Source organism: Scyliorhinus torazame, chromosome 21 (genome assembly GCF_047496885.1).
Source record: "Scyliorhinus torazame isolate Kashiwa2021f chromosome 21, sScyTor2.1, whole genome shotgun sequence".
In the NCBI taxonomy this organism is placed as follows: Eukaryota; Metazoa; Chordata; class Chondrichthyes; order Carcharhiniformes; family Scyliorhinidae; genus Scyliorhinus; species Scyliorhinus torazame.
In genome coordinates this window covers 84426231-84438878 of record NC_092727.1, presented here as the reverse complement: position 1 = coordinate 84438878, position 12648 = coordinate 84426231, and the positions used below count along the sequence as shown (strand labels likewise).

At 45.1% G+C, this 12648-nt stretch overlaps 1 protein-coding gene across 2 annotated transcripts in view; it reads left to right on the top strand.

Annotated features, from left to right (window-relative positions):
- The first annotated feature begins 6190 nt into the window (after positions 1 to 6190).
- The window catches only part of LOC140398380 (unconventional myosin-Id-like), a 913794-nt gene continuing 907336 nt past the window's right edge, over positions 6191 to 12648 (top strand). The window contains exon 1 of one of the 2 annotated variants that reach the window (XM_072487001.1): positions 6191 to 6614. In XM_072487001.1, the coding sequence (XP_072343102.1) occupies positions 6520 to 6614 (95 nt within the window). In that variant the 5' untranslated portion in view covers positions 6191 to 6519. The remainder of the gene's footprint in view (positions 6615 to 12648) is intronic. The other variant, XM_072487000.1, reaches the window with a different exon arrangement.

The following is a 12648-nucleotide window of genomic DNA, read 5'->3' as shown; positions in this document are numbered from 1 at the left end:
CTGGAGTAAGACTTACTTGTTCTTTCGTCGTAGGGTCTTGAAGGTTGCGAGTAGGAGAAGAAGGGTTGATCTGAACTTGGCCCCTATCTTTATAGTTCCCAGGGGCTTCCCGCCTCTCGGGGCGGACCTTGACCCTGGTCCCAAGTGATTGGACTTGGTCCCAATCACTGGGTTCGATATGCTCCAATAATGGGGCGATTCCTTGATCGGGGGGTGGTCGTTCACCTTTCTTTGTCTCGGCCACTGCTGGCGCCGAGAGGTCTGCATCGGCTTTCAATTGCTAATTTGTTGCAATTGTTCCTGGGGATAGCCGATTAAACCGCAGATGGCTGGGTTGATGTGCTGCTAATGGTTGCAGGTATCGGTCTGGGCCGACTTCCCCAGAGCCGAATACACTGTTCTGTCTGCAGCTGTCCGTTTGTGCCCTGTTGGCTGATTTTCCCATCAGCCTTTACAGTTCGCCATTTTACATCGGGGTTTGGCCAAATTAATCGGGAATCAGCCATTTTAGGTGGCTACAATATTTAAGGGGATATTCCAGAATACAAAGAGTAGACACATTCCAACAAGAAAGAAAAATCCCAAGGGGAGGACCCACCGTCTGTGGTTAACTAAAAAAATTAAAGATAGTACCAAACTTAAAGAAAAGCATATATTTTTGTAATGGGTGGCAGGTCAGAAGATTGGGCAGAATATAAAACAAAACAAAGAATGGCCAAAGGATTAATAAGAGTACAAGAGAAAGCTAGCTGGAAACAGAAAGACAAGTAGTTAGAGTTTCTATAGATATTTTAAAAAGAAAAGTTAACAAAGTGAGCATTGGTCTTACAGAACATGAATCTGGTGAATTAATCATGGAAAATAAAGAGACGGTCAATTAATTGAACAGCTATTTTGCATACGTCTTTACAATCACCAGGGAAGTGGAACTTCGCAGATTTTTGGAGCTGTGGGTTGAAACTTTCTCCGATCCTGATGGACGTCATCGAGGGATTTAAAAGAAGTGGTTAGTGATATATTTGATGCGTAGTTTTAATTTTCCAAAATTCCCTCGATTCGGGAAAGGTTCCAATAGATTGGAAAGTAGCGAATGTAACTCCTTTATTCATAAAGGTGGGGGGAGACAGAAAGCAGGAAATTATAGGCTTAACATCTGTCACAGGAAAAATGTTATAAGCTATTTTTAAAGATGTTATGGCAGGGCAGTTAGATAAATTCAAGGTAATGAGGCAGAGTGAATATGTTTATGTGAAATGGAAATCTTGTTTAACCAACTTATCGGAGTTCTTTGAAGAAGTAAGATGTACTTGGATAAAGGGGAACTAGTAGATGTACTGGACTTCAATTTTCAGAAGGCACCTGGTAAGGTGTCATATCAAAGGTTATTGTGGAAAAGAAAAGGTCATGGTGTAGGGGCAACATATTGGCAAATATGGAATATTGGTCATTAACAGGAAACAGAGATGGTTAATTTTCTGATTGGCAAGATGTAACGAGTGGTGGGCTACAGCAATCAGTGCTGGGGCCTCAACATTTTTACAGTTTATATAAATGACTTGGATGAAAGGACTGAAAGAATGGTTGCTGAATTTGTTGATTACACAAAGATAGATGGAAAGTAAGTTGTGAAGAGGACATAAGGAATCTACGAAGGCACTTAGATAGGTTAGGTGAGTGGGCAAAGATCTGGCAAATGGGGAAATGTGAAATTGTCTATTTCACCCTTCTTAAAAAGTGGAGTGACATATGCAATTTTCCAATCCAGAGGGACTACTCCTGAATCTAGGGAACCCTTAAAGATTATAGTTAGGGCATCTACAATCTACTTCCTTTAACACCCTCGGATGGAAACCGTCAGGTCCTGGGGATTTGTTACTCTTTAGTTCCATTAATATTCTAGTTACTGGTGCTGTACTTACGTTAATTGTATTAAGTCCCTGTCCTTTATCGATTATTACATTTTTTGGGACTTCCGGCAAGTTATCTTCTTTTTCAACTGTAAATACTAAGGCAAAGTCCATTGTTCAACATGTCTGCCATTTCCCCATTATCAATGAAAATATCTCCACTTTCAGCTTTTAGTGGGCCTACATTGCTCTTGACCACCTGCTGTCCCTTTATATAACTATAACATTTATTCTTATTGATTTTGATGTCCCTTGCAAATTTCCTTTCATAATCCCTTTTAGTAGCTCTTATAAGCTGCTTTGTGACCCTTTACTGGTCTTTGTATCGATTCCGTTCGTCCAGATCTGTGCTCCAATTTGCATTTTTGTAAGCCCTTACTTTTAGTTTTATGCTGTCCGTAACCTCTTTAGTTGTCCATGGTTATTTTTTTTTGTGAAGTGGAGCCTTTGCCTCTCGGGGGTATATACTTGCTCTGTATCGCGTTAAATGTTTCTTTAAATATTCTCCACTGTTCGTCACCACCCTCTGATTATAGTGGGCAGTCTCTGTCTCATCCTGTTAAAGTCAGCCTTACTCATGTCTAAAATTCTGGTATCTGAATTGTGCTTTTCATTTTCACTTTCAAATGCTACACTGAATTTAAACATTTAAACATGTTGTGATCACTATTTAGGCTACTAATTAAATTTGGCTCATTATTCATAACCAAATCTAATATTACCTGCCCCCTCGTTACATAGAGAAATTATCCTGGACACATTCGAGAAATTCTCCACCTTTCTGACAGGTGCTTGTCTGCCGCTCCCAATCTATGTGTAAGTTTAAATCCTCCATTGATTGTCCTCTGCATTTTCTACACACTTGTCTAATTTCTGCATTTTTACAATCTAACACCTCAGAACTGCAACCAGGGGGTTAAAACACAACATCCATTACAGTTTTAGATCCTTTTCTTATTCCTCAGTTCCACCCATATAGTCTCCACTGGATGCTTTCCCCTCATTATATCCTCCCTCACCATTGAGGTGATAGTATTTCTAATCAGTAAGGCTCCTCTACCCCCTGTGCCATCTTTCCTGTCCCTCTTTATACTTTATAGCCAGGTATATTTAGTTCCCAGTCCCACCACCCTAGCTACTACATCACTACATCATAATCTTCAATTTGCATTTGTGCCTACAGCTTATTTAGTTTATTCCTTACACTCCGTGCATTAGTATATAGAAATCTTAATTGGGCTATACACCCTAAACTGTCCCTCAGCACTGATGCTTTGATCACTTGTTTATTATTTTTCTTTTTTGGTTCAAACAGTATACTTCTTGTAGTTTTATCATTAGCTGCAGTTCCTGAAGTTGGATTCCTGTCTATTCCTTTACTCTCTGCCCTGCTACTTGTTTTTGGAGCTGTATTGACTTCCACTGAGGCCCCCGCCCTCCCATTTGCTTTGGCCAGGTGGAAGATGCCAGATGGGCAGGGTGGCAGGATGGATAAGGTGATATGATCAGGTTGGGTTGGGGGGATTAGATAGAGAAATTGGAAGTTGGAGGGTCGGGGAGGAAGTCGGAGAATGAGGAGGGAATTTAAGTGTCAGGGGTCGGAGGACCGGGAGAATTGGTAAGTCAGGGAGTTTGAAAGTTCAAGGCGGGAGGCCAGTGGTCAGTCGAAGGGTCAGTGGTACAGTTACCATTGTTTTTTTTCCTTCCATAGAACCCCTACAGTGCAGAAGGAGGTCACTCGGCCCATTGAGCCTACCTCTGGAAAAGCACCCTACCTAGGCCCATACCCCCACCCGATCCCCATAACCACAAATAACCTGCACATCTTTCGACAATAAGGAGCAATTTTAGCAAGCGGAGTTGGGAGGAGAGATCAATTGGGGAGTATGGAGTGAGCACTGCTTAGGGTAAACGGGACCTCCTCTTGTGCAAGAATGAGCCTGATATGGTTTAAGGTGGTGCACAGGGTGCTATGACTCGGGCGAGAATGAGTGGGTTCTTTCAGGGGGTAGCAGATGAGTGTGAGAGATGTGGGCGGGGACCAGAAAATCACGCGCTCATGCTTTGGGGTTGAAAGAATTGGGACGTTTCTGGGTGGGACTGTTCGCTGTCTTAGCCAGGATAGTGGAGGAGGAGGTGGGCCCGGACCCTTCGGTGGCGATATTTGGGGTTTCAGAGAAGCTGGAGCTCATGGACAGGAGGAAGGCCGATGTCTTGGCCTTCGCCTCTCTGATTGCACGACGGATAATTTTGCTGGAGTGGCGCTTGGCATCGCCACCGGAGGTAGCGGCTTGGTTGGGTGGCCTGTACGACTTCCTGCGATTAGAGAAGATAAAAGTATGAGTTAAAGGGCTCTTCAGGGGGGTTTGAGGAAAGGTGGGGATGTTTGTGACCGTGTTTGAGGGGCTGTTCGTCGCAAGGGAGGATGGGGTGAAAAACGGGAAAATCTGTACAGACTGTATAGTTGATTGTTGGGAAGTATGTTACCCTGGGGGTTTATTCACTGTAACCTGTTTTGATACATGTTCGTAATAAAATGCATTTTTAAAAAAAAGGTGCAATTTTAGCATGGACAATCCACCTAACCTGCACAACTTTGAACTGTGGGAGTAAACAGGAGAACCGGGAGAAAACCCATGCAGATATAGAGAGAACATCCAAACTCCACACAGTCACCAAGGCTGAAATTGAACTCGGGTTACTGGCGCAGTGAGACAGCAGTGCTAACCACTGTACCACCATGACGCCCTTCCTGTCTAATCGTTCCTGGGTAACTAACCAGGTAAATAAGCTAACCCTCTGAAGACTCTGATTGTAACTCAGAGTTGGAGACTTTTTAGAGCATTCTGGATACTGGGGAATTGCCCTCTGGAAATTGAAACTGACTGGGCAATGCGCAAGGCTTCCTTGCATTAGGACTTCCCAGGGGTTCTGTAGCACACATCTTGCCGGGTACATTTGGTCCCAGACAATCCAAAGACCAGGGTCGAAATTCTCCTACCCGCCCCGCCACATTTATGCCCCGACCGGCCGGCGGGAGTCTCCGTAACACCGGCCGGTCAATGGGGTTTCCCATTGTGGGGCAGCCCCACGCCGTCGGGAAACCCCTGGGCGCCGGCAAAACGGAGACTCCCGCCGGTGGAGAATGACGCCCCAGAAGACTGATGTCAACTACTCCTAATGTGGTTGAAATCATAGTATCGCTACTGTACAGAGACTATTCAGCCCATCAAGTCTGCACCGACCCTCCGAATGAGCACCCTACCTAGACTCACCCCCCCGCCCTATCCCTGTAACCCCACCTAACCGTTGGACGCTAAGGGGCCATTTAGAATGGCTAATCCACCTAACTTGCACATATTTGGACTGTGGGATGAAACCAGAGCATCCGGAGGAAACCCACGCAGACATGGGGAGAAGATGCAAACTCCACAAAGTCACCAAAGACCGGTATTGAACCCAGATCACTGGCTCTGTGAGGCACCAGTGGCAACCGCTGTTGCATTATGTTTTATAAAGCTTCTGTAAAAGTGCCTGGGGAGGGAGGGAGTGGGTTTGATCATGTTGAAGGTGCTACATAAATACAAGTTGGTGTTGTTATTGAACAGGGCCATGATCACAATTGTCACTCATTAAAACCCAGTTTTTACATCACTAGTAGCTAAGAGGAGAGATTAGATAGGTTGGGGTTATTTTCTTTGGAACAAAGAAGGCTGAGGGGTGATTTAATTGAGGTGCACAAAATTATGAGGGAAAGAGATAGAGTGGGAAGGATAAAATTGTTTCCCTTGGTTGAGAATTCTAGAACCAGGGGACATGGATTCAAGGTAAGAGGCAGAATGTGTAGAGGGTAATGAGGAAAAACCTTTTTGTGCAGAGGGTATTGAGTGTCTGGAATTCACTGCCCGAGTTGGTGGTGGAGGCAGAGACCCTAAACTCTTTTAAAAAGTACCTGGACTTGCACCTTAAATGCTCTGAGCTACAGGGCTGTGGACCGGGTGTAGGAATGTGGCATTAGGAAGGGCACCTGGGTGTCCTCAGGCCAGCATGGACAAGATGGGCCAAATGGCCTCCTTCTGTGCTGTAGCGTTTTCTGCTGTTCTATGATCACTGGCTCTCAGGGCTGCCTTACCTGAGGAAAAGGTGCAGGGGGCGGGGCCACGAGGGAGACAAGCTCCGCCCACCCGCCGCACGATGGCGCGCGCCCAGCCCTGACTGTTCCCGCATGCGCGCTCCTCCCCTCCAGGTGGCGCGCTTTGGGGTCGGGAGTGCGCCCGGGCTGACAGTCTCGCCCAGGTGAGGTGCGGCTGCGGAGAGTTAGCAGAAGGAGCTGGAGAGAGAGAGAGAGAGTATATGTGGAGGTGCTGGTGGAGAGAAGTGAAGAGAAAGGAAAATACTCGAGTAACCCGGACAGAAACTCTGCCGCCACAACGATAATCATTGCACTAAGCGAGAGAGAGGGTGGAAGAAAACAGATCACTGCAGGATTTGAAGGAAACCTGTGGGAAAAGTCTGAGGAGGAGAAGAAGCAGGAGTCCCAGTCCCGGATAAAGAAAGTCTTTTTCTCTCTCTTTCTTTCTCTCTCTGCCGGTCCAGAGAGACACGGGGAACCATGGCGGAGCAGGAAAGCCTGGAGTTCGGGAAGGCAGACTTTGTCCTCCTGGATACAGTCAACATGTCTGAATTCATGGCAAACCTGAAACTGAGGTAAGAGAGGCTGAGGGGTTAGGAGACACACACACATACAACTCACACAGCAGGGGAGGGGGGGGGGGGGGGGTGGATTTGGAGAAGAAGGGAACTGAATGGGAAAATTTAAAGAAGGGGAAAAGGATTTTGGGGATGTTTAAGTTGGACCCTGTACAGTTTGTCCTCACAAACACGCTCGTGTTTCAGTTCGAAAAACAAGAGAAAATCCACAATAAGTGGATCGGTTCTGGGTGGGGATGGACAGGAAGGTTGCCTGGGAGTACCTGCTCATTTACCCCTGGGTGGACTGAAACTTCTGTCCTGACTGGGTGGACTCGTGTAGCACTGGCGATGCTAACTTTGTCTGGGGTGATGTGGAGATGCTGGCGTTGGACTGAGGTGGGGTGAGCACTGTAAGAAGTCTTACTACACCAGGTTAAAGTCCAACAGGTTTGTTTTGAATCACTAGCTTTCGGAGCACTGCTCCTTCCTCAGGTGAATGAAGAGGTAGGTTCCAGAAACATGTATATAAAGTCAAATATGCAAGACGATACTTTGAATGCAAGTCTTTGCAGGTAATTAAGTCTTTACAGGTCCAAACGGAGCAACTAGAGAGAGGGATAATCAGGTTAAAGAGGTGTGAATTGTCTCAAGCCATGACAGTTCGTAGTATTTTGCAAGCCCAGGTCAGGTGGTGGGGGGTGAATGTAATGCGACATGAATCCAAGGTCCCGGTTCAGGCTGTACTCGTGTGTGGTTTTGGGTGGGGATGGACAGGAAGGTTGCCTGGGAGTACTTGCTCATTTACCCCTGGGTGGACTGAAACTTCTGTCCTGACTGGATGGACTTGTGTAGCACTGGCGATGCTAACTTTATCTGGGGTGTTCAGGTGTTATAAAAACTTATACTTGTCAAGTGTTGCTTTCTGTTTCATTCCTTGAGAATGACCTGTACAGAGGTGTGTTGCAGCATAATGTAGAACATTGTATGGCAACAGGTAACTTACTGTGATTATATTTAATTTTATGGCAACTGGCTGCTTTCTCAATTGCCTCTTTAATGTAGTGATAATGGGTAGTGACAGAGCTTAGAAGGTGGGAGTGGTAAGGGGGAAATGTTTCCGTTTTATTCTCCCTCAACTTCCAATTTTTTTGTTATGGGCTATCCTTTCCACTTTAGTAAAGCACGCGGACATAGGGCGTGATTCTCCGAAATGGAGACTAAGTGTTTGTGCCGTCGTGAATGCCGTCGTATTTCATGATGGCGTGAAACAGGCACTGGGACTACCGATTCTGGCCCCCACAGGCCGCGTCAACCCACGCATGCGCGGGGGACTTCTTCAGCGGACCGGCCCCGACGCAACATGGTGTGGGGGTTCAGGGACCGGCCGTGGAACAAAGTAGGCCTGGAGGGGGGGGGGGGGGGAGAGGCCGACTCGCCGATTGGTGGGCCCCGATCGTGGGCCAGACCCCATTGGAGGCCCCCCCCCCAGGGACGGAGCATCCCCCCCACCCCCCACACAGGCCGTCCCCCGACCCTTCGCGCAAAGTTCCTGCCGGCAGCGACCAGGTGTGAACGCACCAGCGGGACTCTGCTTTTTCCGCTCGGCCCATACGGGCCGAAGAATCGGCGGCCCCGCCGCGGACAGCGGCCCGGGGCCATGCCAAATGCACCGGCGCAAATGGCGCAGAATTCTCCGCACTTCGGAGAATCACGCGGCAGTGCCAGGGCGGCGTGGCACGGTATCGGTGATTCTCTGGCCCGGTGTGGGGCTGGGAGAATCGCGCCCTTACTCTTTTTCTCTCTCTCTCTCATATATGAATGAGTGTCTTGGTGAATTACAATTCCAAACTTTTTTTTTTAAACCAGAGTTTTCATGATCTCTTGATGCATTACCTGAAAAAGTAGTGGAAGCAGAGAACTTTCAAAATGGAATTGGATACATACTTAAGAAAATACTTACAGGACTAGAGAGAAAGACAGGAAAGTAGGACTAACTGGTATCCCTTTCACAGAATCAGCATAGGCACATTGTCCAAATGGCAGCATTGTGTGTTGTATGATTCTTTGGAAATGGTTTTTAGGTGGTAGTCGTGGAACTGAACCCCAAGATCAGGTGATTACTTGAAAATCGTGTCTGCTTACATTCTGAACAATGGAAGAGTGAGGATTCAACATTTTGTGATTATCACTGTGTCAAGGCACAATCCCAGTTAACTCTTATTTTCTTATGTATAACTATTAATTATATCGCACCACAAATGGTTGATTGTATTCATTCTGGCAGTCACATTTTGCTGTGTGCCTTTGTGTTATGCGGCTTGGAGAAAGATTTCTTCAACAAAATAGTACATTGTCCTTCAGTATAGTATTTTGGTAGGCCTTTGTCTGTATAGCCAATCTATATTATAAAGTCACAAAATGGCATTGCCAACATAATAGTAACTGCATTTCAAGATAGCTTGTTGTATGCTAAGCGCTTTGAGATGTTTCTGAGAAATATAGAATCATTTGTTTCTTTACTGTTCTAACGTAACTTTGGTTTAGGCAGCCTGTTATCAAGGTGCTAACTCCTGGTGTAAAACTTGTTTTCTGTAGCCCAGCAGCAGGCTATTAGACCCAAGAGTACCTAAGAGTGTACTGCCAGGCTATGGAAAGCAGATTTAACAGTGTAAATGTCAGGAGCTGGTTTATGGATGATGAACTCCTGGAATCCAAGTTAAAACAACAGTAGGAAAACACTGCCAGTGATTGAGGGTTCGTCTCACTTCCTTTATCCCAGCAAAGGCAACTGACGATTGCCCACTGCCAATGTAAAAGTGGGAGAGAGCAACTAAAATGTTGCCCTCTTGTGACGTGGACAAAAGTACCAGATACATAAACTGCTTCGTTATATAGAGTTGCAAAGATTTTGCCCCTGAAAATCTGAGAACTCTAGTTGAGATGCGATTCAGCTTTGCATGTCAATTTGGCTCCCAATGACATCATTTGGGAGCTATTTTGGAGGAGATGTCTGACTGACTACTTGCAGTCAAAATAACTTTTGATCACTGAACCATTCTTAATTACTGTATCTTGGTGGATGAGAATTTCACTCCCCATGTTACTTCCCAGACTGAATCACATCATTAAAACTTGCTTCAACACAGGTCTATTACAAAGTAGAGCAGGGAGTTATTATATTTAGTCACTTCATTTATTACATTAAAAATGTGGTATGATTAATCATTTAAGAAATATTTAGTCCTCGTGCCTGTGTATGTCGATGTTAGAAAACTATTTTACCAAGGGGAGCTGTGTTTCATCCTTATTGGACTTCCATGCCGACTAACCACTGATAACATGGGAACTGAATTTAATTTTAGCACCATTGCTCTTTGGTCAGTGAACTCAGTACATATCTGGAATCAAACCTGGAACCTATGGTCTATATGGGACAGTGACACATCGTCTTTATAAACCTAACCATTGGAAGACTATCTTCACTTCAGTTTGGAAGTATTGCCCAGTGTTATGAACTCTCCCACCCCCACCTACCTGCCCCATTCTAATAGCAAAAGGGGAAATATACTACTTTTATATTTCTAGAAATAGGCTGCAGAAAACTTGCAGGGAAAGCTTGTGTGGCATGAATTCTTGAACTATTTTTGTTTTTCAGTTGAATCTTTTAGTTTGGGCTGTGAGTGGATTGCAGTTTTGACTCCGTTTAAATTGTGCAAAGCATATTTTACAAGATGATTCAACATTTGAATGTCATTCAACATTTTAGTTGTGTTTTGAATGGATTCCATGGTTGACTGCTTTTGGTGCTAATCCCCTGTGTGAATTTAATAGGCAGTGCTACTTAATGCTGGGTAAATTGACATGTGGAACAATGTTTTGATACTGCGAATGAACTAAGTTATTGCTTGTGCAGGAGAGTAACCTGTACTTGACGGTGATGACTTGTGCTATCTGTTATTCTAAATAATCTTTTGTTCTGCATTTGTATTACGCTCATCCCATCCCCTTATCTTCTCTCTGTAGATTTCCAAAGAAGCTTTAGAGCATTTAAGTTCTTTACTTACCAGAATACAGTAGCTCGTGTCATATAAGGGATGTGTGGCTTGTCTTCCTCAATGGTCCATTGCTCCAAAGAAATGGTTCTATTGCAGGTACACTCCGCGTTTCTGGAGGAGTTGGATTCAGAAAGCCCGGCCAGGAATGCAGAGCGCCGGCATGCCATATTGCCCCTCTTGGAGGATTTGGGCCAATGGTTCTGCTGAAAGGCTGTGTGATGGTACATCACCCTCCAGTTTCTCAGTGACCAGGGTTATGTAGGTTTAGGCATATATGACTGTAGGGCAGTCGAGCACACTCACTACTTTATAGATTACTCTGCAATCATGTTTAAAAACACACATTTCACAGAGTACAAACTTTGTTTTAATATAAAATAAAACTCTGTATTTGTGGCGAGAGAAACAATTTTTATTTTTTCAGTTATAAGTATTTCTTCGCAATTGAAAATATTTTGTCAAGTTTAGTAAATTTGCTATCGAAATTCTCAGATTTGACACGAGGAATGAAACAGCCAGGACAGGGAGATTGAATGGGGCTGTTGAGCACTTGTGAGCGAAGCTGCATTTTGACAGTTTTTGCAGGAGTCTCAGAAGGGAGTTCATTGAAGCAGGGCTGAAGATGGCTGAGAACTTTGTTACCAATGGTAAGATGGGAACAGTGGGATGCGCAGGGACCAGAATTGGATGACCGAATGATGCAGGATAGAGGTTGTAGGAGGAGGGTAATATAGCAATAATCTTTATTAGTGTCATAAGTAGGCTTACATTAACACTGCAATGAAGTTACTGTAAAAATCCCCGAGTCGCCACATTCCAGCACCTGTTCGGGTACACTGACGAGGAATTCAGATTGTCCAAATCACCTAACAAGCACGTCTTTCGGGACTTGTGGGAGGAAACCGGAGCACCCGGAGGAAACCCACACAGACACGGGGAGAATGTGCAGACTCCATATAGACAATGATCCAAGCCGGGAATTGAACCCGGGTCCCTGGTGCTGTGAAGCAACGGTGCTAACCACTGTGCTACCATAATGTGAAGCCATGCAGGGATTTGACAACGAAAAGGATAATTGCAGGTTTGAGGTGAAATGAGCGATGGATAGTCCGGTTTATTGTAAGCAAAACCTACCTAGCACTGTTCAAATCTTGAGGCATCCCAAACTGCTTTACTGCCACTGAAGTGCTTTTCAATTGCAGTTATGTTGAAATGTAGGAAATGAGGCAGCTATTGAAAATGAAATGAAAATGAAAATCGCTTATTGTCACGAGTAGGCTTCAATGAAGTTACTGTGAAATTTTGTGCACAGCAAAGTTCCAGAAGCAGTAATGTGATCATGGCCAGATCTTTCACTTCTGTTGATGTGGAGATGCCGGCGTTGGACTGGGGTGAGCACAGTACGAAGTCTTACGACACCAGGTTAAAGTCCAACAGGTTTGTTTCGATGTCACTAGCTTTCGGAGCGCTGCTCCTTCCTCAGGTGAGGAACTCTGAGGAAGGATTCACCTGAGGAAGGAGCAGCGCTCCGAAAGCTAGTGACATCGAAACAAACCTGTTGGACTTTAACCTGGTGTTGTAAGACTTCGTACTGTGTTCACTTCTGTTGATTGAGGAAAGGTGCTCTTTGAAATAATGCCTCAGGATTTGTTACATCCACTTGAGAGGGCAAGTGGGGTCTTGGTTTAATGTCTCTTCCAAAAGACCTCTGACAGTGCAGCACTTCCTCAATACTGAGTGTGATCAGCATGGATTTTTGTTTTATGTCTCTGGAGTGGAGCATGAACCCAAGACTCACTGACTTATTCGAGAGTGATTCACCAAACCATGCTGACACTTTACTATTTTATTATTATTTATCTGAACCATGCCGTGTATATGGAAGTCAGCTGTAAAGAGCAGAGGTGTGTTAACTGATCGCAGCCACGATGGTGATTGAGGTGCTACGATATTCTGAATGCTGCTGGGCAGGCAGAGCAGGATGTCTGAGACTA